Genomic DNA, 22,012 nt, shown 5'->3' with positions numbered 1-22,012 from the left:
AAATGTGTTTGATTATTCAAAAAACCTACGGGTTACGGGACGGGTTTGGATATCTACTGATTCGGTGGATAAGGGTATGAGTTTGATTATTCAAAACCCTGCGGGTTACGAAGCGGGTTTGGATCGAATTTTGAAATTTGTTAAATGGGTTTGGATCAAGGTCGATTCGCTCCAAACCCGCCCCATTGTCTTGTCTAGTATTAGGTGGTGTTTGGCTAAGCTTATTTAAGTTCATTTTTAGCTTATTACCGGTTCCACACAGGTATAAGCTAAAAATGATGTTTTAATGAGAATAGCTTATTAAGGTGCCATATCGGAAATAAATCAAAATCAATAAGTAAGTCCCTCATAATTTATCATATTATAAGTTATAAACTATAAGTTGAAAAGTGCTTATGAAAAGTCGTAAGCTTAGATTATGTTATATTATTATTTATGCTAAAAATGCAATCATAATTTAAAGTATCTTATTTCTCGACACCAACAACGCTTGCTACTCTTTAAAACCACTTTAAAATTAAACATTTTTAATGTTATTTGAACAATATATTTTTATTTATGAATTCAATTACGTTTTTATCATATTTTTAAATTTTATTTAAACAATATAGTATCTAATTATTTTTTCAAAATTTTAAACAGATTAATCTAAATTTAAGCCATTTAATTGGTTGAGTTAGAAAATATATAAACAAATTTAACCTATAAAGAATCTATTTATCTGAAACCTATTTATCTAAAAATATCTTTTTGTAGTTTTCTATTTATAAATAATATATTGAACCTAACCTAATATTACAAAAATTTCAAACATTTATGTTATACCACTTACTATCGTCCTCTCTTTATTAGCACACCTCCAAAACCTTTTTAATGCTGAAAAAAAAAACCCGCTGTCAGATTAGCAAAATCCAACCTCAAACTTCAAGACTTCCACACGACACCAGTCTTCACCGTTCGATAAACATCCCAAATAATCTACGGTCCAAAATCACGATCCGCGTCAAACTACTTCAACCAACCACAACGCGACCTCTACCCTATATATAATAACCCCCAATCTGTCAATCTTTCCATCAGCACACAACCCTTTCTCATTTTACAGATCTATCAAACGCAAAACCAAACACCACCGATCGCAATGGCACCAAAGGCGGAGAAGAAGCCAGCGGAGAAGAAGCCGGCAGCGGAGAAAGCTCCAGCAGAGAAGAAGCCCAGAGCCGAGAAGAAGCTTCCGAAGGACGCCTCTTCGACTGATAAGAAGAAGAAGAGGAACAAGAAATCGGTGGAGACCTACAAGATCTACATCTTCAAGGTTCTGAAGCAGGTTCATCCCGATATCGGAATCTCAAGCAAAGCTATGGGGATCATGAACTCGTTCATTAATGATATCTTTGAGAAGCTTGCACAGGAGTCGTCAAGGCTCGCTCGTTACAACAAGAAGCCAACTATTACTTCAAGGGAAATTCAGACTGCTGTGAGACTTGTTCTTCCTGGTGAATTGGCCAAACATGCCGTGTCTGAAGGTACTAAGGCTGTAACTAAGTTTACTAGCTCTTAGAGTCGTAGACGTTAGGGTTTGGTACTCTATGCGTCGTAAATTTAGGTTTAAAGTGCCGTCTTAATGTAAAAAACCGAATCGCAGAAGTAGCAAAAGTTTGTAATGATCCGGTTATAAATGATATAATGAATTAAGTTTAATAATTTTGCTTTCGTTGTTACATACTGTAAATTCGGGTATTTTGCCATAATTTGCTCACATTGTTCATTTTTTCCTTGATTTTGCTCTCGATTGTTTTTTTGCGGTGACTTTTTGTTTACTTTTTTGTTACCAAGGAATTCAATCGAGCGTCTTTGTTGGGTTTCATGTGCTCATAATCGTTGTCCTGTAAATGTAGGTTACCTGTTTATGTTTAGATCTTAAAATCAGGGAAAAGCCTCAATTCTATCATAATTTCCAGAAGGAGAGTCATCGTTTGTTAAAGTTGGGGGCTTTGCCCAAATTTGGTCTGAATTTCCCCCATTTTTGTTTATTTTTTTATGGTTTTAAATTGATCATTTTTTTGTTGCGTTTGTGGTTTGGCATAGAATACCACCGATTTATTTTGTTCCTTTGCGAGATCATTATTGTTGTAGCCGATCTTAAGAATTATATAAAAACCTATTTTTCTGAACTTATATGCTCTGATGATTTAACAAAAATTGTTTTCCACAATCACTACTAAACTTGTATAAGTTATGTAAACGGTTCAAAATTACGAATAAGACAATAATTTCTCAAAGGGATGTACGTTTTATCATTTATTTTTTTATGAAGTGTTAACCATTACAATTGTTTTTGTGTTTAAAACATACCAGTAGTAGAAAATTTTTATATGCGCTGTTAACCATTACACTTGTTTTCAACCAAGTATGATTTTTCTGATCATCTTTTCCGGTCGAAATAGCTTTTCCGGCGAGTATGATTTTTCTGATCATCTTCTCCGGCCAAAATAGTTTTTCCGGCGAGTTGAGTTCTTGACACAAACACACATGCAAATTGATTCAATTATTTGATTCTTGTTAGAGTTTGTTTATCGTCAAAAATGAGTTAGGGTTCGAATTTGAGGAAGAAGAAAAGTTCAAGAAACAAAATCGGAATCTGCAATGGATAAAGGGTTTAAACTCGAGAAAGATGAAGAGTTTTAGAAACGAGATCTGAAAAAACTACCATGGATAAACTCAAAATCTGCCATGGATGAACTTGATTTCACATGTTTATGTGTGAGAAATCAAAAACTGAAATCGTGTTTTAGGGTGTGTTCTTCAACTATGAACACAACCCCTTCATCAACTTGTGTCTGGTGAGGTCTTCGGAACAGAAAATTGAGACCAGCCCCTTCATCAACTTTGATTTCTGATGAGGTCTTTTTCTTGAATCGATTTCTATGGCAGCTTTGAGTTTAAGTTGCTCATCAACTTTGATTTTTGATTTATAGGGTCTCAGAAATCTTTTCAAGAACAAGACCACACAAAAACCCGCGGATTTGGAAACAAAAGATAAGAAATAGAGAAACAAGAAATCTGAAAATAGTGTCAAGAACTCAACTCGCCAGAAACCGGAAAAACCTTCTATTACCGATCATAATGATATGTTTTAAACAAAAAAACAAGTCTAATGGTTGACAGGGCATAAAAAAAAAACGTTAAGTGACCAAATCCCAAAACAAAGACAATTAATTCATTCATGAAATATCTAATGCATATTCACATTATTTATACATTTCATGGCTTCATTTACTTAAAAGTATAGATGCTAAATGATTGAAGATTAAAGTAGTCTAGGTTTTTTGTAATTATGGGAAAACTATTGAAGATATGTCATGAACTGCAAAACATAAGCTGAATAAAGTGACTAGTGAAATCAGAATTCAATACATAAATAAAAAGGAGGCTAGGCTAATTTTGTGGTGGCACAAAAAGAACTTGGCTCTCAAGCTCTGCCGCCATTTACACTTGATAAAAAAAGAAAAAAAAAAAAACTTGCTGAAATCGAAAAATGGCTGGCTATGGCTACTATTAATATTACTAATCTTCAAGCTCAATGATCTTGACAACAGAATCATCACCAACTTTCTGGCAAACAACAACACGATCATGCGACTTTATCACACCGATGTTCCTTCCATGATCTAGAGCCACTTTCAAAACTGTCTCATTTGTTGCACTTGTGCCTTCCGCCTACATTGATTCAAGTTATTTTTACAATGGAGTTTTGTTAAGCGTAAGCGCAAGTGGTTGTTAAAAAAAGAGTTGTTAGTGAAACTTACAGGGTGTCGTGGATCTGCAAGCATTGGGAAAAGACCTCTAATGATGAGCGATTGCCTTGCCTATAATAAAATTACCAAAAAACCCCACAGGATTAGTTGCCTTGAACAACAATAGCTTGATTTAGTAGATAATATGATTACTTAATTAGTTACCTCAAAAGCACCAGTAAATGTCCAACGAAGTTGATTTGTCTTCAACCTTGGAATAACAACAGATAGCACAGGCATGGTAGGTCTATACTTGGCAATTAACCTGCATTTTTCATCCAATTTAGAAAATATAAAACATACATATTCATTTCAGCTAGAGAGGGCATTTATGTCTTTTTGCACATATAGAGAGAGCGAATCCTTTTCCTTTCCTACATGTACTACTTTCTAGGGTGGGATAAAATTTTCCAAATCTGTCCCTCTCTCTCACACACACACACACACACACCTTGCAGCTCGTCCAGATGACGTGAAGCAAATGATAACGGATGCTTTCACCTTGATGGCAGCACGCACCTAAAATAGATCCCATGACTTATTAATATTAATATACATGATCTTTAATTCATGATTTAAAAGGATATTATTATGTGATCTTGAAATTGAATACCGCAGAGGAAGCAATGGATTCCATGTGGCTCATTGGTTCGCCAACATATTTAACAGTTTTCTTGAAATACGAATCTTGATTGTACACTTTCTCAGACTGCATACCAATAAACAATGGAGTATTACAAAATCAAAAATACAATTTAAAAAAAAATGAAGAAATTACATTAATGGAAGAAATCAATACCTCACCACAAATTTTACCAACAATAGAGATACTCTCAACAGGGTACAACCCCCTCATTGTTTCTGCACCTAGAAGGATTGCATCAGCACCTAAAAAAATTTCACAAACATAAAAACATGTCATTCCTTCCTTTATAATAAACATTCAGTTGCATATTTATTTATATTTACCATCTAAAACAGCATTGGCAACATCAGTGGCCTCAGCACGAGTAGGCCTTAAATTATCAGTCATGCTATCCACAACACGGGTAACAACCGCAGGTTTCCCAGCCATATTGCATTTGTAAACAGCTGCTTTTTGAAACAAAAACACCTGTTCATAAAATCTTGTAAGCTACCAACTTAATTTTCATAAATTTGATTTTTATTTTTACTTTAAAGTTTAAACAAAGCTGACCTTCTCTGGTGGAAGGTCAATCCCCAAGTTTCCTCTAGCAAGAATAATCCCATCTGCTTCTTGAAGAATTTCATCAAAATTTACTAGTCCCTGCAGTATATGTTACACAGTTTCAAAAAATTAATACCTTCATTCATGACATATTAATATCAAATAAGCATATCTCTCACCTCTACGTTCTCAATCTTTGCGAAAATCTGAGTTTGACTTAGGTCACCTAATTTAGAAAGATATTCGCGAGCCTTTAACATAAAAAGAGAATCATGAATCAAACATGGAAAAAGTGGAAACAATCACATGCAATTTACAAATAAAATACAAGGTAAATGTAACGCATACTTCTCGAATGTCTTGACCACTGCGTGTGTGTGACAAAGAGAGGAAGTCAACGTTGTTTTTAACTCCCCATGTGCTGATAACCTACAATTAATCAAAATTTATAAGAGCCATGTAAAGGATAACCATATTGAATATATTTGAGATGATTTAGTTTACCTCCTTATCTTTATCATTCAGTGTGGGTAGATCAATGTGAACTTGAGAGACATGTAAAGTGTACAATGTTCCAGCAAGAACAGCAGAGTTCTTTATCAGACACACAACATCATCACCTTTGACCTCTGAAACCTGCATTGCGTAAGGAAATTTCTAATTAGGAAACAAAGGGATAGCGAATAGACGCGTGGATTTATATAACTTTTGCATATAGAAACCACTAATTTTGTATATGAAATAGTACTATATGTGGCTATTTTTAATGGAGATTTACCTCAAGCCAAACAGATGTTGTTTCACTTCCTGTAAACAAGTATTGGCCAAGAAAAATGGTGTCACCGCTTTTTACTGCCTGTATATATCAAATGTTACTTAAAATTAGATTCATATCACAATGGGAAATAGCTTTGAGTAGTTGTTATCTGTTATTAAACCTATGTAACAAAGTATTACCTTAGCTAGTCCACTGAAATTGATTGGCAAAAGATTTGAAGATGCTTCTTTCTCTTGATCGGGTGTTAGAACCACAAAGGAATCTGCTTCAAGTGGTATAGGTTGATCACTTTTGTTGACAACAAGGAGCTCTGGGCCAGTTGTATCTAACATAACCTGGTTATTTAGGAAAGAACATGAATTCATTAGTCTCTGATATATGTATGCTTATAAAGATAATGTAAGTATGATTCATCAGGTGAACTGGTAATGAAGCTTACAGCACACAGCTTCTTCGTTTTTTTGATAGCGAGTTTTAGGTTTTCCAATGTTTCCTGGTGAAACTCAGCATCACCCCATGTAAAATCAAATCGTGCCACTACAAGCAGAAAAGTAATAAATGTCACAAAAAAAAAAAAAAAAAAAAAAAACTCAAAAGAGGGCGAATCAGTGTCCACAAAGCAGTTGTTTAAATTTATGATGAAACTGTAAAGTAAATCTAACAGTATTTAAGACAATCTGGGGAGAAGAATTATGTCAAGATTTAACTCGAAGTAGGATGGAATTTCAACAAACAATTTGAAAAAGTGACTTTCCATATTCAGAATCAGAAATATTCCGAGTAAAAGAGAATTAAGATAAACAATTTTATGCGAATTTGAGCAAGCGAAAATTAAGGTCAATTTTTTCTAAATTGAATATCGGTTGCCCATCGTGTTGAAAACTGTCACTATCTTTCTCTAAAAAAATAAAAAATAAATAAACAATTAACCAAACGCTCACTCAACAATCAATTTTTTATCAGTTTTTAGTCATGTGTATTATCCCACTACACTTAGACTGTGAACACCAGATCCAAGCTTCGGTACGAGAAACTGAGAAAGCAGAAGAAAATTACCAGACATTCCGGCCATGAGACATCGGGAAATAACCTCCACAGATCTCGATTTCGGTCCGAGAGTACCAACGATCTTCGTCATTGAGGGAAAATAACTCTGCGAACGAAGATCACGAGTTTAACAAAGTAATTACAAAAAAAATTAGAATCGGAAAACGACGAAACAAACTTACAGGTCTGGATGGCTCGAGAATCGAGGCCATACGTATCGGTTCTTCGAGAAGCAAGTGATTGGAGTTCATGGTTATGGATCGAAAGCGAAGAAGAAATCAGAAATGCAGAGATGGTGGTTGGTTTTGGGTTTAGGGGAAATGAACTCTAAATGCAAAAGGAATTGTTTATTTAAAGCGAGTGGGGGTGGCGGAGAGAGTCGTTGTATAGTCACTTTCCACCCTTGAACCACCCGAATTTGACCCAAGTTCCAGGTTTTGGCCGTTTGTTTGCGTAAAAATAGTAAACAGTAATAAAAAACAAGGGATGATTACAACAACTAAAAAGAAAAAAGAAAAAAAGATAGGTATTTTGATACTCTTTTGGTGAAATAGAACTAATATTTTTTAATAATAACTTATTTTAAAAAATGTTTCTTTTTATAAAAACGTTTTTTTTAAATAATAACTTACGTGCATGTTAATTTTGTAATTGTTTAAATTGAAATGAAATTTTTAAGGATGAAGATATGTAAATAAAAATATTCTCATTGGTTGACCTATGATATCAGTTGTATTATTTAAAACTATTTTAACTTCATTATTAATTTTAATCTCTATCTAAATGACATTTTTAATAGTTAATTTTTTCTTATAGTTTTTATTTTTATTTTTATAAATTTAACTAATTTATTTTCATCTATCTATGACACCCCATTTAATTAGCCATTTTTAAAGAAAAATTAAATTTCATTACGAGACTTTTGTTACATGATTTATAAAAATGTGAAAAAATTGTTACATTATAGTAATACGCAAGTGTTGTTACTTTATTTATATACATAAAATACAAAAAAGTGTTATGTTATAACTATAAAATAAAAAACATAATATACTCATCATAAAAATTATATTTCATAAATGAAATTTCATCAACTATTTAACAGAAGCATCTAATTAATAAAAAAATACTTAAAATTAAAATATAACTAAAAAGATAGAGTATAATATAATTAATAAAAGAATAAGTTGGATATTCAAAAACATATATTGACTGATATATATATATATATATATATATATATATATATATATATATATATATATATATATATATATATATATATATATATATATATAATCAATAAAAAAACTATATTTTACCAATGATATTAAAGCTGTATTTGACACGCCATAGCTAGTTGAAAAACTAGTTTATTTTTTGAGCTTTTTTAAGTTATCGTGTTTGGTAAGCCAAAAAGTAGTTTATAAGCTAGCTTTTCAAAAAGATACTAAGGCTGTGTTTGACACGCGACAACTAACTTATTTTTCAAACTTTTTTTAATGTTGTTGTGTTTGGTAAGCCAAAAAATGCTTATAAGCTAGCTTTGTGAAAAGCTACTTAGACTAGCTTTTTAGGAGCTTATTAAAATTTTCCAAATACACCTCTCAATTAATTAAAGAAACACATACTATTAATTGTTCTTTTATTTAATTTTATATATTTCAATTAGCTTTTCAGCTAGTTTTACCAAACGTTATTTTTTATCAGCCAACTTTTCGTTTTAGCTATCAGCTAGCTTTTCAGTTAACAACTAGCTTTTTAGCTAGTACGCTAAACATAGCCTAAGACTAGTTTTTTAGGAGTTTTCTCTTAAATTTTCCAAATATACCCCTTAATTAATTAGAAAAACACATTATTTTAAATGTCAATTCGTATTCTTCAGCTAGTTTTACCAAACATTATTTTTTATCAACTAACTTTTCAGCTATCAACTAATTTTTTTATTTAACAACTAGTTTTTCAGCCAGTATATCAAAATATTCTGAGCCGTTAAAATTTATCAAACAAAGAATAATTAGCTAGAAGAAAAGTATTGGAAATTATATAAATGGGCATCTCCATTTGTAGAATTATACACGAGATAATTTAATTAGTTATGTTAAGTTTTCGACCAAAAAATATATATTGTTTATTATGCCCATCAAATATTTTGGAGCTAATTATTGCTTTGGTTTATTTATTTACTAGACGAATTCCCGCGCGTTACGCAGTGAAAATTAGAAATATATTGTTAAAATATTGAAAAATATATGTTTAAAATGGTTATGTTATTGACATTAACTTTGAGATAATATTTTTACACTAATATATATATATATATATATATATATATATATATATATATATATGTATATGTATGTATAATCTCTATTATTTTGAACATTAATATTCATTGGCATCAACCCAAATTTCTCATTAATAGAATTAAATATAATTATCTATTTAATATTATTTTTAACAATTATTATTATTGATTAATTATATTTTTACTTATGCGATCACTTTCTAATTTCAATAATGATGTTCATTTAAAATACAATTTATTTATAGCTAAATGTAATTTATAATTTGATGTTATTATCATTTAAAATTGTTATTAATTAGTTTTAAATCATTTATTATTAATAATAAGTTAAAGAAGACTTTTAAGAAACACTTAATATTATTATTAAAATGTGAAACATACACTAAATAATAAAGTGATAAGATATCCATGTAATTTGATTTTATTATTTATAATTATTGCTTATTAATTTTAAAACCACTTGTTATTATTAATAAGTGAAAGAAACTTTTAAAAATCACTTATTATTATAATTAAAATGTTAAACATATACTAAAATATAAAGTGATAAGATAGACAATTTGCATTTTAAAAAAGGCTTACATGGATAATATTGATAATATGACATATCCATGATTTTTAATTAATTATTGTTTTGAAGCAATATGAACATACAAACATGAATACAGTAGTTAATTAAATATTTTATATATATATATATATATATATATATATATATATATATATATATATATATATATATATATATATATATATATATATATCACCTTCCCTAACATACGATCGATAACATTAATCTAATCTAATTTACATTAAAATTTCAACCACAACATACAATGATATTCTTAAAACAATACTTAAATCAAGAAAATCCAAAAAAGAATTAGTATATAACAAACTTAGAAATTAAAAACTTCAACATAATAACATAGCTCGAAAAAATTGTTCAAAGCCCTCAAACAAACACAAAAAACTTTAAACTTGTTTTCTTTATGAATTTTGTATGTGAATTGTATTTGTGTCTCTACTCAAAAAAATTGACCTTTTTATAGTAGAGTATCCATTAATTGTTTATTAAATATATTATATAAGTTATAAAACCTTTGAATTTTTAATCATTATTAAGAGACTTTTGAGTGATATTCATTAAAATAGGAGGTTTCAAATGCATGAGGTATTTGCAAATTTTTATGGGGGTTTCAAATGCATGAGGTTCAAGAAAAAATGCTAGCTTTATAAGTATGTATGATTGTAATGAGTTAGTTTCTTGTCATTTATTGTAAACGATAATTTTTTTTCTTTAAAAAATAAGCTATAATGAACCTTTAATATAGAGATTTTTCAAAGATTTCTTATGTTTAAATATGAATCTACACCTTTCATTCTAAGCACGCCTTTAACTGAAATACTCCTCGCTCGAGAAGTTATAAAAATGTTATAAACCGTTTAGTTTTAGTTGAAAAAGGTTTTGAAACAAAATGTACGGAAAATACACTCTCATTGTAGTTTTCAAATATTAAAAAAGATAATAATGAAGAATTAGGTCCCAAAAGTTCCAAAATAAAGTGATTTTTTTAAAAAGCGAGATACTATCCAAACTAATATCATAACATAGTTAAAATCTCTACCATATAACCTGTGGCATTCTAAAATGACATCATTACCTTTCTAATAAACTTCCAAGTCTTAAATCCAAGCACAAGTAAAAATGAGTTAAACAATAAAAATGTCTAGTAAGAATACCCGATATTAATTCTTTTTGAGTAAATAGTGATGACAATCATTACATACAAGTAAAATATTCGAAATCAATATAAAACCAACAAAATACCATAAGACTTAATAAACCAATAGGTAGAGTGCTAGCGACTCAAGTATCCAAAACCTATATGGTTATATGAACCTATGTTCAAAATCAATGACATAATATCTAAAACAGTCCAAGAGTTTAATAACACATCACTCAAAACGAAATATATAGTTGTTCTAAAATCCAACATTAAGGGTTTAATAACTCATAATCTATTACAAAAGAAATTAATAATTCCATAATCCAAAGCAAATGGTTAAATGACCCATAATCTCAAATACAATGTTTAATCTTTCAATAAACCAAAATGTAAGGAGTATTAAAAAATAAACTCAAATTAAATGTTTAATCTTTCAATAAACCAAATAATTTATGAACTCATGAAAAGTATACACAAAGCATCACGTTCAATATTTGTCAAAAAAACATAACAAAAAACTCATGTTAACACGAGATAGTTCTACAAACAAATAATAATAATAATAATAATAATAATAATAATAATAATAATAATATATGCATCTATTCCATCCGAAGTAAATCTCATAAACCTAAACTCCAAAATAATTATGGCATCTAAAATCAGATTCATAAGTAGTGAGCACAAAATACGAACCCTCAACTTTTTTCCATTCACAAACTAGGCAATGCGAACCATCACACAATGCCCTATAAGGGGTAACGAACCTCGCTTGTACACATGAGAGCTTTCTAAAATCCTGCTCATAACCCTATAGTTGGATATTCCATAAAACAAGGAATCCTAAATGTCATGTCTCTATTTAAGTCAACCCAATCCTATTATGAATGCACATATAAGATGCTCCAAAACCATTTCAAAGACTATGCATAGATTTTTTCAAAACAATAAATATCTCAAAAGAAGTTTCATGAATGCAAACAAATACCATTACTACACACATAACAAACAAGTTCATATTATATTCTTATATTCTCAAAGCTCCAAGTCGTTTTTGTGAGAGAATGAAAGGGAAAATAAGTGACTAGTGGGTCTTATAAGTTCGTGTCCCACAATAACCACTAAATTTTAATCGACAAAATAGTCACCATTTTCTCCTAATCTCTATATAAGAATCTTTAAAAAATGGTCATTCCCACCATATTCCATGACAAAAATGGCCGGTCATGCTCACTTAATTTAGTTAATTCTCCGATTCAAACTCATCTTTCATAAAATTGTCACTTCTGACTCTTTTCTATAAAAACAAAGAGCCATGTGTTATTGAATTTTCTTTTATGAAACGATAACCGACTGGGGAGATCTGAAAGTTGTTCTTCATCTTTTTACTCGACCCAATAATTGATTGAGGGGATGAACAAGATAAACACAAACACACACATAACAAAGGGGTGAAACAAGGTTAATCTATAAATATTCGAAGGGAATAAAAGAGCATACCTGCAAAGGATTTAATTAATCCTCTGTACATCAATTTTTCCCATACGTACGGATGGGAAAAATAGTTGTTAATCATGAAAACTTAGCCCCTATTAAATTATATTTGTCCCTTTTTATCATTCCCATGAGAATATCAGATTGCTTTTGTAATTTTTGTGCATTTTTAATAAAAGTTTCAAAATTTATACATGTAATTTATGTTTTTTTTCCCATCCCATTCTTTCATTTTCTTGAGATCTTCATATGTGCACTTCTAATTTAAGTTCATTTTCACGAGAATGCCATATTTACAATTGTAAATTATGTTCATTTCTATGAAAATGTCAGATTTAGTACTTGTAATTTGCAAGGATCAAGTTACTTTTCCAAGATAGATTTAAGGTCAGGCTATCACCAGCTACTGGTCCGAGAAGAAGATATTCCCAAAACCGCCTTCCGAACTCGTTACAGGCATTATGAATTCGTGGTAATTCCCTTTGGTCTGACAAATGCACCCGCGACATTTATAGACCTGATGAACCAAGTCTGCCGACCTTTCCTTGACAACTTCGTGATAGTTTTTATCGACGACATACTGGTTTTTTCACGAAGCAAGGAAGAGCACAACCAGCATCTGCGGCAGGTTTTGGAAATACTTAGAGTGGAGAAACTGTACGCAAAATTCTCCAAGTGCGAGTTTTGGATTCGCAAAGTGGATTTTCTGGGACACATGGTCAATAAAGAGGGGATACATGTGGACCCTTCCAAGATCAAAGCAATTGAAGGTTGGGCAACCCTAAGAACCCCAACGGAGATCAGGCAGTTCTTAGGCCTCGCAGGTTACTACCGGAGATTCATACAGATTTTCTCCAAGATTGCCAAGCCACTCACCGCTTTCAGACAAATATGCTTATGAACTCACCAACATTCAATGTTGACGATTTTCAAAATGACTTGTACTCTCAGGGAACCAGTAAGCAGGTACCTAAGAACCGGATTTGTTGCATTTTGGAATTTCATACTTTATGTCACTTTTGTGTAATTTCATGAACAAATACAATATGTAAACAATGTAAGTGTGTTATCTCAATGTATGCTATTTGGTTGCTATGTTTCATTCATATCCAATTGTTGTGATACTATACAATGACATCATCCGCCCCCCGGCGTTTCCGCTGTCCTGGTTCAGGGGTCTGACAAAGTCAAATCAAAGTCTTTTAGGCGCATTGAGACACCATCTTGTGTTTTCTTCTTGTACAATCTCAATTAAGTAGCTTTGGCTTCCAAAGGTGACTGGAATGTCTAAGAGCAAAGGAAAGCCTTTGAATCTCCAACGTTGGCATCAAGAATTTGACCATCAGCCACTAATACAACTGTTGCAGTGGATCCAGAAGTGAAATTGTATCTAGAAGCCTCCTCACTAAATGCTTAATCATTATCAACAATTACTCCCACAAATGATTCCTTTAGAATTTCCAACTAGAAAGCTCCATCCTCATAAAAAAACGGTTGAAAATGTAACCATATTCCTTCCATTATGAGAATTAGCATAGTCATGTTCTAGTTCTCCCATATTTGGTAACATTCCCATTGATGTTGATCCGTTGGACAAAAAAGAGAATGCATGATGTATGCAATACTTCAATAACATATTTGAGGCCATCTAACAAGCTTCAACACCATTATGTCCATCAAAAACTACAACAATGCCAACTGGAGTATCTCTAGAGCCATTGATGTGAAAAAGGAATCCAAATGTCAAGAGTACAGAAAGTGCGATCTTCCATGTATTTACTTTGGCCCTGACGTGTAGTCGATTGACATCTTGTTGATTGGTTGACCGTCGATGCACCGCCTTCTTCATACACTGCCAAGTACATCATGCTTCGTCGGAGATTGCACATGATAATGATATGATCTAGATAAAAAACCCTAAAGCGACTGCCATGATGAATACTTTTCTGTTCATAGCTTCGATGTATATCTAAACACAAGTGGATTCTTCTCGAGGAAGAACTGATCGGAAGTACTGGTTAGTTGATGATCCTGCGAATCCACAAGAAATCCAGAGTTACAAAAGATCGATCAATATATGCTATTTGAAACCAAACATGCAAAAAGAGAAAAAGAAAAAAAGCGAACACGCAGAATGAAGTAAGACGCATACAAGCTTGTGAAGAACAGGTCAAACGATAAAAAAATAGTTATACATGACGGAGGGTGGTTGGACGACGAGAGGAGAGTGACAATTGGCGAGGGCAATGCATGAGGAGTACGACAACACCACCGATGCATTTTTTTTAAAATAAGATAAGAATAAAGCAACATCATAATGTGATAGGTCAACAAGTAAAACCTATCCTTAGATGCTTCGTAATCAGCGGAAGCACACAAAAGCATGTGTGTATTGGGAGAGTAAGCTTGATAGCAAGTTCTATTCTCTCTCTCCTCAGATTTAACGATACATACAAACTTTTGACTCAATAGTGATTAATTATATCTTTGTTGTAGGTCCATACATTTGTAGCACCTGGTTCCTGGTATGAGAAATTTATCTAAGTGTTTTGCATTTTTAGCCTTGGACTCGGCGAGTTTGTAGCACCTGGTTCCTGGTACGTAAATCTTATTTGAGTATTCTCTTTTTTTTAGCCTTGGACTCGGCGAGTCATAGGTCCGACTCGCCGAGTAGATACGGGACCCGGGACATGTTTAAGTTGGCGACTCGGCGAGTCCATATCCTGGACTCGGCGAGTCACTGTTGTTGGATGAAACCCTAAGTTTCAGGGGTTTGCACCCTATTTAAACCTCATGTTCGCCCCAAGCCAGCCCCCATTCACCTCAGAGCTCCCAAAGCTTATTTCCTTGAGAGTTTGAAGCATTCTTGTGTATTCTTGAAGGATTTGAGAAGGAAGTGGAGTAGATCAAGAGGAAGGGAAGGAAGCCAAGCATCTTAGTGTCCTCTCAGTGATTTCTTTGAGGTATAACCCGTTTTCCCTCTGTTTTTATGCTTATTGCTCCATTAAGTCTTTCTTGAGCCCTTCCCCAAGCTTGTATGTGCAATATAAGTCGTAATAAGTTGATTGGCCTTTAGATCTAGGCAAGATTGAGCTCCAGGAGCTCAGATCTATTACCTTTATGGACCCATGTTGCTTGTTCATCCTAGATCTACCCTTTTGAGGCATTTTGAGCCCTAAATCCCTCATTGGTGAGTATCTACATGTAAGGTTGGAAACTTTACGTGTCATTCATGCTCTAGGAACCCAGATCTGTGAATGACATGGACTAGAATCGAGCAAAATCGCGTATATAGTGATTGCATGGCGACGACTCGGCGAGTCTGCTCGCGAGTCTCCGAGTTGTCCCCTTTTCGTTGTGTCGAGTGTGTGTAGTGAGTCACGGGGTGTGACTCAGTGAGTTGGAAGCCAAACTCATCCATGGAGGAACTCGGCGAGTCCATGCCCTGACTCGGCGAGTTCAAGGCAATCTCCTTAGATCAAGAACAGACTCGGCGAGTTGTTCATACAACTCGGCGAGTCGCAACATAAGTGTTCATCGGATGAAGATGAACTCGACGAGTTGTTCATACAACTCGGCGAGTCTCCGCATAGTGTTCTTCGAATGAAGATGAACTCGGCGAGTTGTTCATACAACTCGGCGAGTAGGATGAAGGACTTGAACCACAGTTTAGAAGAAGAACTCGTCGGGTCAACGCCTAACTCGACGAGTAGGGACGGGATACAGGACATTCGATTGGATAGGGACTCGACGAGTTGGAGAGCCAACTCGGCGAGTCGGGTCAACTGAAAGTGACTCTGACGTTGACTTATGACATGATCAGGCATAAAATGGTCATTTTACCTAATGGACAGTTAGCAGTGATTGATTGAGTATGTTGTGGGAATTGCAGCCGGAGGATTTCTGGAGTAGCATTAGGCAGTCAGTTCTCTAACAGATCAACAACTACTTCGAGGTGAGTTACCTTCCAGTAGCGGTGGGTCTACGGCCACAATGCTGGCCCACCAGTAGGAATTGTATGTGGATGATTGTCTCCGCGATAATCATCTAGGGTTACTACTACCTGTTCCATGCTTATGTGTTAGTATGATGTGATGCTATGTGTTAGTGGTAGTAGGGGAGATAGTCCCTAAGATATCCGGTCGATAGGGCCGAAGGGGTAGTTATACCCAGCCATGCCAGATAGATTCTTATACTGTGGTACATATTATGTGGTAGTAGTAGAAGGGAGAAGTAGTCTCCAATATCCGGTCGAGAGGACCGAAGGGGAGGCCAGCACCCAGATATGCTAGGCAGTATCCGGTCGAGAGGACCGAAGGGGAGGCCAACACCCAGGTATGCTAGGCAATATCCGGTCGAGAGGACCGAAGGGGTAGGTCGGGCACCCAGATATGCCTGACGATAGAAGTATGTTATGTGATTATTATGGTATGTGGTACAGTGGGGGAACTCACTAAGCTTTGTGCTTACGTTTTTCAGTTGTTGTTTCAGGTACCTCTTCAGCCAAGGGGAAGGAGTAGGCCCGGTAGCAGCATATCACACACACTTTTGTTTCCGCAGTTATGAGTTTATTCTGGGATTGACACTCTGATAATTTGGTTGTTTAAATGTTGAGGATTTCAATTTGGTTTTCAATGTGAAATGGTTTAATTATACAATGTTTTAATTATTAATGATTCCTAAGTAATGTTTTACAAACAAAATTTTTGGACGTGAAAATTGGGTCGTTACAGAGTTGTAGGCCCGACTCGCCGAGTAGAGACGGGATAAGGAACACGTTTAAGTTGGCGACTCGGCGAGTCCATATTCTGGACTCGGTGAGTCCCCGCTGTCTGATGAAACCCTAAATTCCAAGGGTTTGCACCCTATTTAAACCAACCTTATGCGCCCCAAACTCTCCCCCTTCACCCTCAGAGCTCCATATATCGTCCAACCCTTGTTCCTTGTGAAATTGAAGTGATTTGGTGTGTTTTCTAGAAGATTTTGAGAGGAAAGAAGAGTAGATCAAGAAGAGAAGAAGGAGGCCAGACATCTTGGTGTTATTTCAGTGATTTCCTTGAGGTATAACTCAGTTTCCCTCTGTTTTCATGCTTATAGTCCTTTATAGCTCCATTAAAGTCCTTCTTGAGCCATTTCCAAGCTTGATTATGAATTAGGGTTTGTAATAAGTTGATTAACCCTTAGATCTAGGCATGATTGAGCTCCAGGAGCTCGGATCTACTGCCTTTATGGAGCCATATTGCATGAAAGCCCTAGATTTACTCTTTTAGTGCATTTTGAGCCCTAAAACCTTCATTGGTGTTTATTTACACGTAAAGTTGGAAACTTTACGTGTTAATCAAGCCCTAGAAACCCAGATCTATGTATGGCATGAGCTGGATTCGAGCAAAATCGAGTATATAGTATTTGCATGTGAAAGACTCGGCGAGTCGAGTCGCGAGTCCCTGAGTTTTCCCCCTTTTCGTGTTTGCGGAGTGGAGTAGTGAGTCATGGGGTGTGACCCAGTGAGTCGGAAGCCAGACTCACCCATGAAGGAACTCGGCGAGTCAATGCCCTGACTCGGCGAGTCCAAGGCAATCTTCTTGCCTTAAGAACAGACCCGACGAGTTGTTCATACAACTCGGCGAGTCTCAGCATGGAGTGTTCTTTGGATGAAGATGAACTCGACGAGTAGGATGAAGGACTATTGGACTTTGGTTTAGAAGGAAAACTCGTCGAGTCAATGCCTAACTCGACGAGTAGAGACGGGATTATGGTCAGACAAAGGGATAGGGACTCGGTGAGTTGGCAGGCCAACTCGACGAGTCTGGTCAACTGGAAGTTGACTTTGACTTTGACTCTTGGCTTGGTTAGGGGTAAATAGTCATTTTACCCTGAGGTCGATTAGCAGTATTTGACTGAGTGTTTTGTGGGGATTATAGCCGGAGGATTTCTGGGGCAGCAGTAGCAGAAGACAGTCAGTTCCCACGCAGATCAGCAGCTACTTTGAGGTGAGTTACCTTCCAGTAGCGGTGGGTCTACGGCCACAATGCCGGCTCCCCAGTAGGAATTGTATGATAGATGTTTGTCTCTGTGATATTCATCTAGGGTTGCTACTACCTGTGATATGTTATTATGCTAGTATGATATGATGCTATGTGCTAGTGACAGTAGGGGGAGATAGTTCCCCAGAATACCGGTTGACAGGGCCGAAGGGGCGGTCATGCCCAGCCATGCTAGATGGATTATGTGATATATGTGTTATGTGGTAGTAGTAGGGGGTGAAATAGTCCCCAGTATCCGGTCGAGAGGACCGAAGGGGAGGCCAGCTCCCAGATATGCTGGTCAGTATCCGGTCGAGAGGACCGAAGGGGAGGCAAGCTCCCAGATATACTGGTCAGTATCCGGTCGAGAGGACCGAAGGGGAGGCCAACTCCCAGAAATACTAGACAATATCCGGTCGAGAGGACCGAAGGGGTAGGTCGGGCACCCAGATATGCCTGACAAAATATGTATGTTATGTGATTGTATGGTATGTGGTATGTTGGGGGTGCTGGATTAATGTCTAAGTCCATAACTATAATTGGTAAGACTTGACCCGACCCGGCATGGTCCATTTGGGTTGCATGGCATCATGCATTTGGATAGACTATAATGAGAGAAATAAGACACTTATGGTTATTACTATATTATAAGTTCTAGTATATTAATAATAAGAATAATAAGATTATTTAATTAGTATTGATCAAGAATGAATCTAGGATTAATTAAGTGATCAAAAGAAGACTAATTAAATATATGGGTTGATTGTGTAAATCATCCATACTTGTATAGTGGGCTAATGCTCCATGGATAATCAAGTTGGGCTAAAACCCATAGGATGGTCCATGGATGCTCCATGGTGTATTTGAACCCATGGATCCAAGGAAATGGAAAGTCATGACAATTAGGGTTTACCCTAATTGTAACACTATATAAAGATCTTATTCTTGACAAAATTGGCGACTAGTATCATTCTAGAAAGGGCTAGCCGATTTTCATGAAGTGTAGAATTCTCTCAAGTTATTCCAAGTGTATTTGGTGTTGTGTGAACCATTTGAGGTGTCACACTTGGGGCACTAGGCACTCAAGCTTCATGAAGACTTTCTACATCAAAGAGGTATGTATTCTATCTTGTTACATTCATTGTTTTGTATGCTAGATTAGGATAATACCTTGGAAGTTCTTATTTGCATGTATAATAGAGAAAACATAGATACAAGGTATTTAGGGTTGCATGTACACTTAGGAGTGTTAGAATGCTCATAACCCAACAGTGGTATCAGAGCCTAGGCTTGTTTTCTTGTTATACTTGCAAAACTGCTTAAAAAATCAAAATTGTTGCTGTCTGATCATCAGACTCGGCGAGTCCATCAGGAGACTCGGCGAGTCCATGCCTAAAAAGTGATTAAATCGATCCAACTCGCCGAGTTGGTTCATGCACTCGACGAGTTGGACCCCCAGACAACATAAATTCGACTTTTTTGGCTGGAATTGGACTAGGAACACTACCCTAAGATGTTTTTGAACTTATAAACTTGTTTTGATGTGGTAATGTTCATGCTAATCCAATTTCAAAGATAATTGTCAATAGATTCATGTTTTGTATTAGTTTAAGGTTTAGACTAATTACATGAAAAAGTTTGATTTGAATTATCTTGTTCTTATGAGTTGCTTAGATTAATAGAAAGTTGAGTGAAATAGTTGTTTTCAATCCAAATTAATCTAAGAGTTGATTCTAAAATGTGTTTTTGTAACTTGTCCTCAAGTTATATGAAAAGTCACATTTAAGTTTCATAAAACTCATAATAGTTGGCAAAGGTTACAAAAATGAAGAGTCTCTTCATTAAATAATAAATAAAAAAAGTGTAACCTTAATTAATTCCATAAGTTATAAAATAAACAAAAGTTAATTCTTTTATTAGTTTAAAGTCTTCCATAACTTGTCCTCAAGTTATGGAACTTGAAGAGTTTTTGGATTAAAACTACTTTAAACACATAAGTTATGGAATTAATTAGTTTTGAATAGTTTCAAAACTTGCCCTCAAGTTTTGGAATTTCTAAAGTTTTCTCTTATGAATACTTTAATTCCAAGTTTACCCTTAGAATTTTAAAAGTTAAAATTCAACCCTTATACTTTATAATATTATAAGTTAATAATATATATATATATATATATATATATATATATATATATATATATATATATATGTATAAGAGTAAAGTCAGTCTTACTGCTAGTACGCCTCATTCACGAAGCCGGTCTATAAGGTGGGTATAAGGTTATTGCCTATAAAATGACAACTTAATGGGTGTCCACTCTCACCCACTGCTTGCTTGACTGGTGGAGGGTCGTTAGCCGAACGAATTTGACAGGACTATAATTCTCCCTTCATTAAAAGTATTAATGATAAATACTAAGTAACTAAACCTTTTATAAATACCCAATCTTAGTTACTTAGAAAAATGTGAATAAGGTGCTAATCCATGAAATTACACTTTGCACTTTGTTTAAGTCGGTTAGTGGAGCGTGTGTGGTTAACCGGCACACTAACTCGTATTTAACAAGGTAGGCAAAGGGTAACTTAATGTTTATCATAGTATCGATGGAGCGTGTGTGGTTAACCGGCACATCGATTGAGGGGTAAACACTTAAGGGTACCAAGTAATTTGCATGGTTACTTCACACCTTGTTTTGTGATCCTCGACATCCCAGTCACAAAACCTGAACGGCACACTCGAGATTGAAACATGCCATTGAACAGTTCAATGAATCTTAAAAATCTAGGAGTTTCAAAAACCAATTAAAACCTAATAATACATTTCGTTTATCTTGGTTGAAATTGGTGAATCGTCATTCACCTACCTTCAAATATTTTATAGCTTGGATTACGACATACCTCTTCTAAGTTATAAAATAGTTTGTTGGGTCCTAGCCTTAATATTTCATATTGGGTGTCATATTAAGGACTTAAGATCAACTATCTTGAATATCTCCCAAAAGATGTCTGGTTTAGACATTTATGATCTTCCCAAATCTCTTGAAACAAGCTTTCTTAAATGAAGATGATGTCCCATGGAAATCATACTTCTTTCACCTCCTTCAATTATTCTCCCTAACCCACAAGTTCAAGGTCACTCAAGCCCTATTGGCAAGGCAAGGTCTAGGTGTGTCACATCTTGGAGATGTAGTCACATATTGACAAGCCGGGAGAGTTGGGTGTCAAAGTCTTGAGAAAGTTGGTAGTTCAACTACTTTCTAAGTCACATAGTGAGTTCTTTTGGAACACCTATGAAACAGACTATGACAAGACCCTTAATGATCTTATCTATTTGATAAGATCAACTTCCTAAAACTTTATGGACATTGACAATGATGACATTGGATATCTAGTAAAGCTCTCTCTTCCCAATGGAAAGGGATCGGCCATAGTGAACTCGGTTGACCAAATGGTAAAGAGAAAAGCTAAGTCTGTGATAGTCCCGTGTACCATTATCAAAGGGTCCATATGTTTATATTGCCAAAGAAAGGGACATTGGTTACGAATCTGCCAAATTTATCTAAGGATGTTGAAGTCAATAAGTTTGACTCTACTTCAGGTAAAGTCCACTATCTAACTCTGCTAAGTTTCTATTATGAGATTCTTGATA

The 22,012-nt window shown here is 34.6% G+C and overlaps 2 protein-coding genes across 2 annotated transcripts; one reads left to right on the top strand and one right to left on the bottom strand.

Moving 5' to 3' along the window:
• The first annotated feature begins 1,063 nt into the window (after positions 1–1,063).
• Positions 1,064–1,704, top strand: LOC145073104 (histone H2B.3). The gene has a single exon (XM_079019657.1). It carries the CDS (start codon positions 1,142–1,144, stop codon positions 1,559–1,561), a length of 420 nt encoding a protein of 139 aa, XP_078875783.1. The 5' UTR covers positions 1,064–1,141; the 3' UTR covers positions 1,562–1,704.
• Positions 1,705–3,363: 1,659 nt separating this feature from the next.
• On the bottom strand, positions 3,364–7,174 carry LOC145072774 (pyruvate kinase 1, cytosolic-like). Its single transcript, XM_079019249.1, has 16 exons — positions 6,994–7,174; positions 6,821–6,917; positions 6,204–6,301; positions 5,944–6,099; positions 5,765–5,842; positions 5,491–5,622; positions 5,335–5,415; positions 5,166–5,237; positions 4,996–5,085; positions 4,767–4,911; positions 4,597–4,685; positions 4,411–4,506; positions 4,249–4,316; positions 3,963–4,062; positions 3,810–3,869; positions 3,364–3,720 (listed from the first exon to the last, which is right to left on the bottom strand). Exons 1-16 carry the CDS (start codon positions 7,060–7,062, stop codon positions 3,568–3,570), a joined length of 1,584 nt encoding a protein of 527 aa, XP_078875375.1. The 5' UTR covers positions 7,063–7,174; the 3' UTR covers positions 3,364–3,567.
• Positions 7,175–22,012: the final 14,838 nt, after the last annotated feature.

This window comes from Lactuca serriola, chromosome 9 (genome assembly GCF_051521515.1).
Source record: "Lactuca serriola cultivar US96UC23 chromosome 9, Lser_US96UC23_V15, whole genome shotgun sequence".
Taxonomy (NCBI): domain Eukaryota; kingdom Viridiplantae; phylum Streptophyta; class Magnoliopsida; order Asterales; family Asteraceae; genus Lactuca; species Lactuca serriola.
The sequence above is the reverse complement of the archived record's forward strand: the minus strand, read 5'-3'. Positions and strand labels throughout refer to the sequence as shown.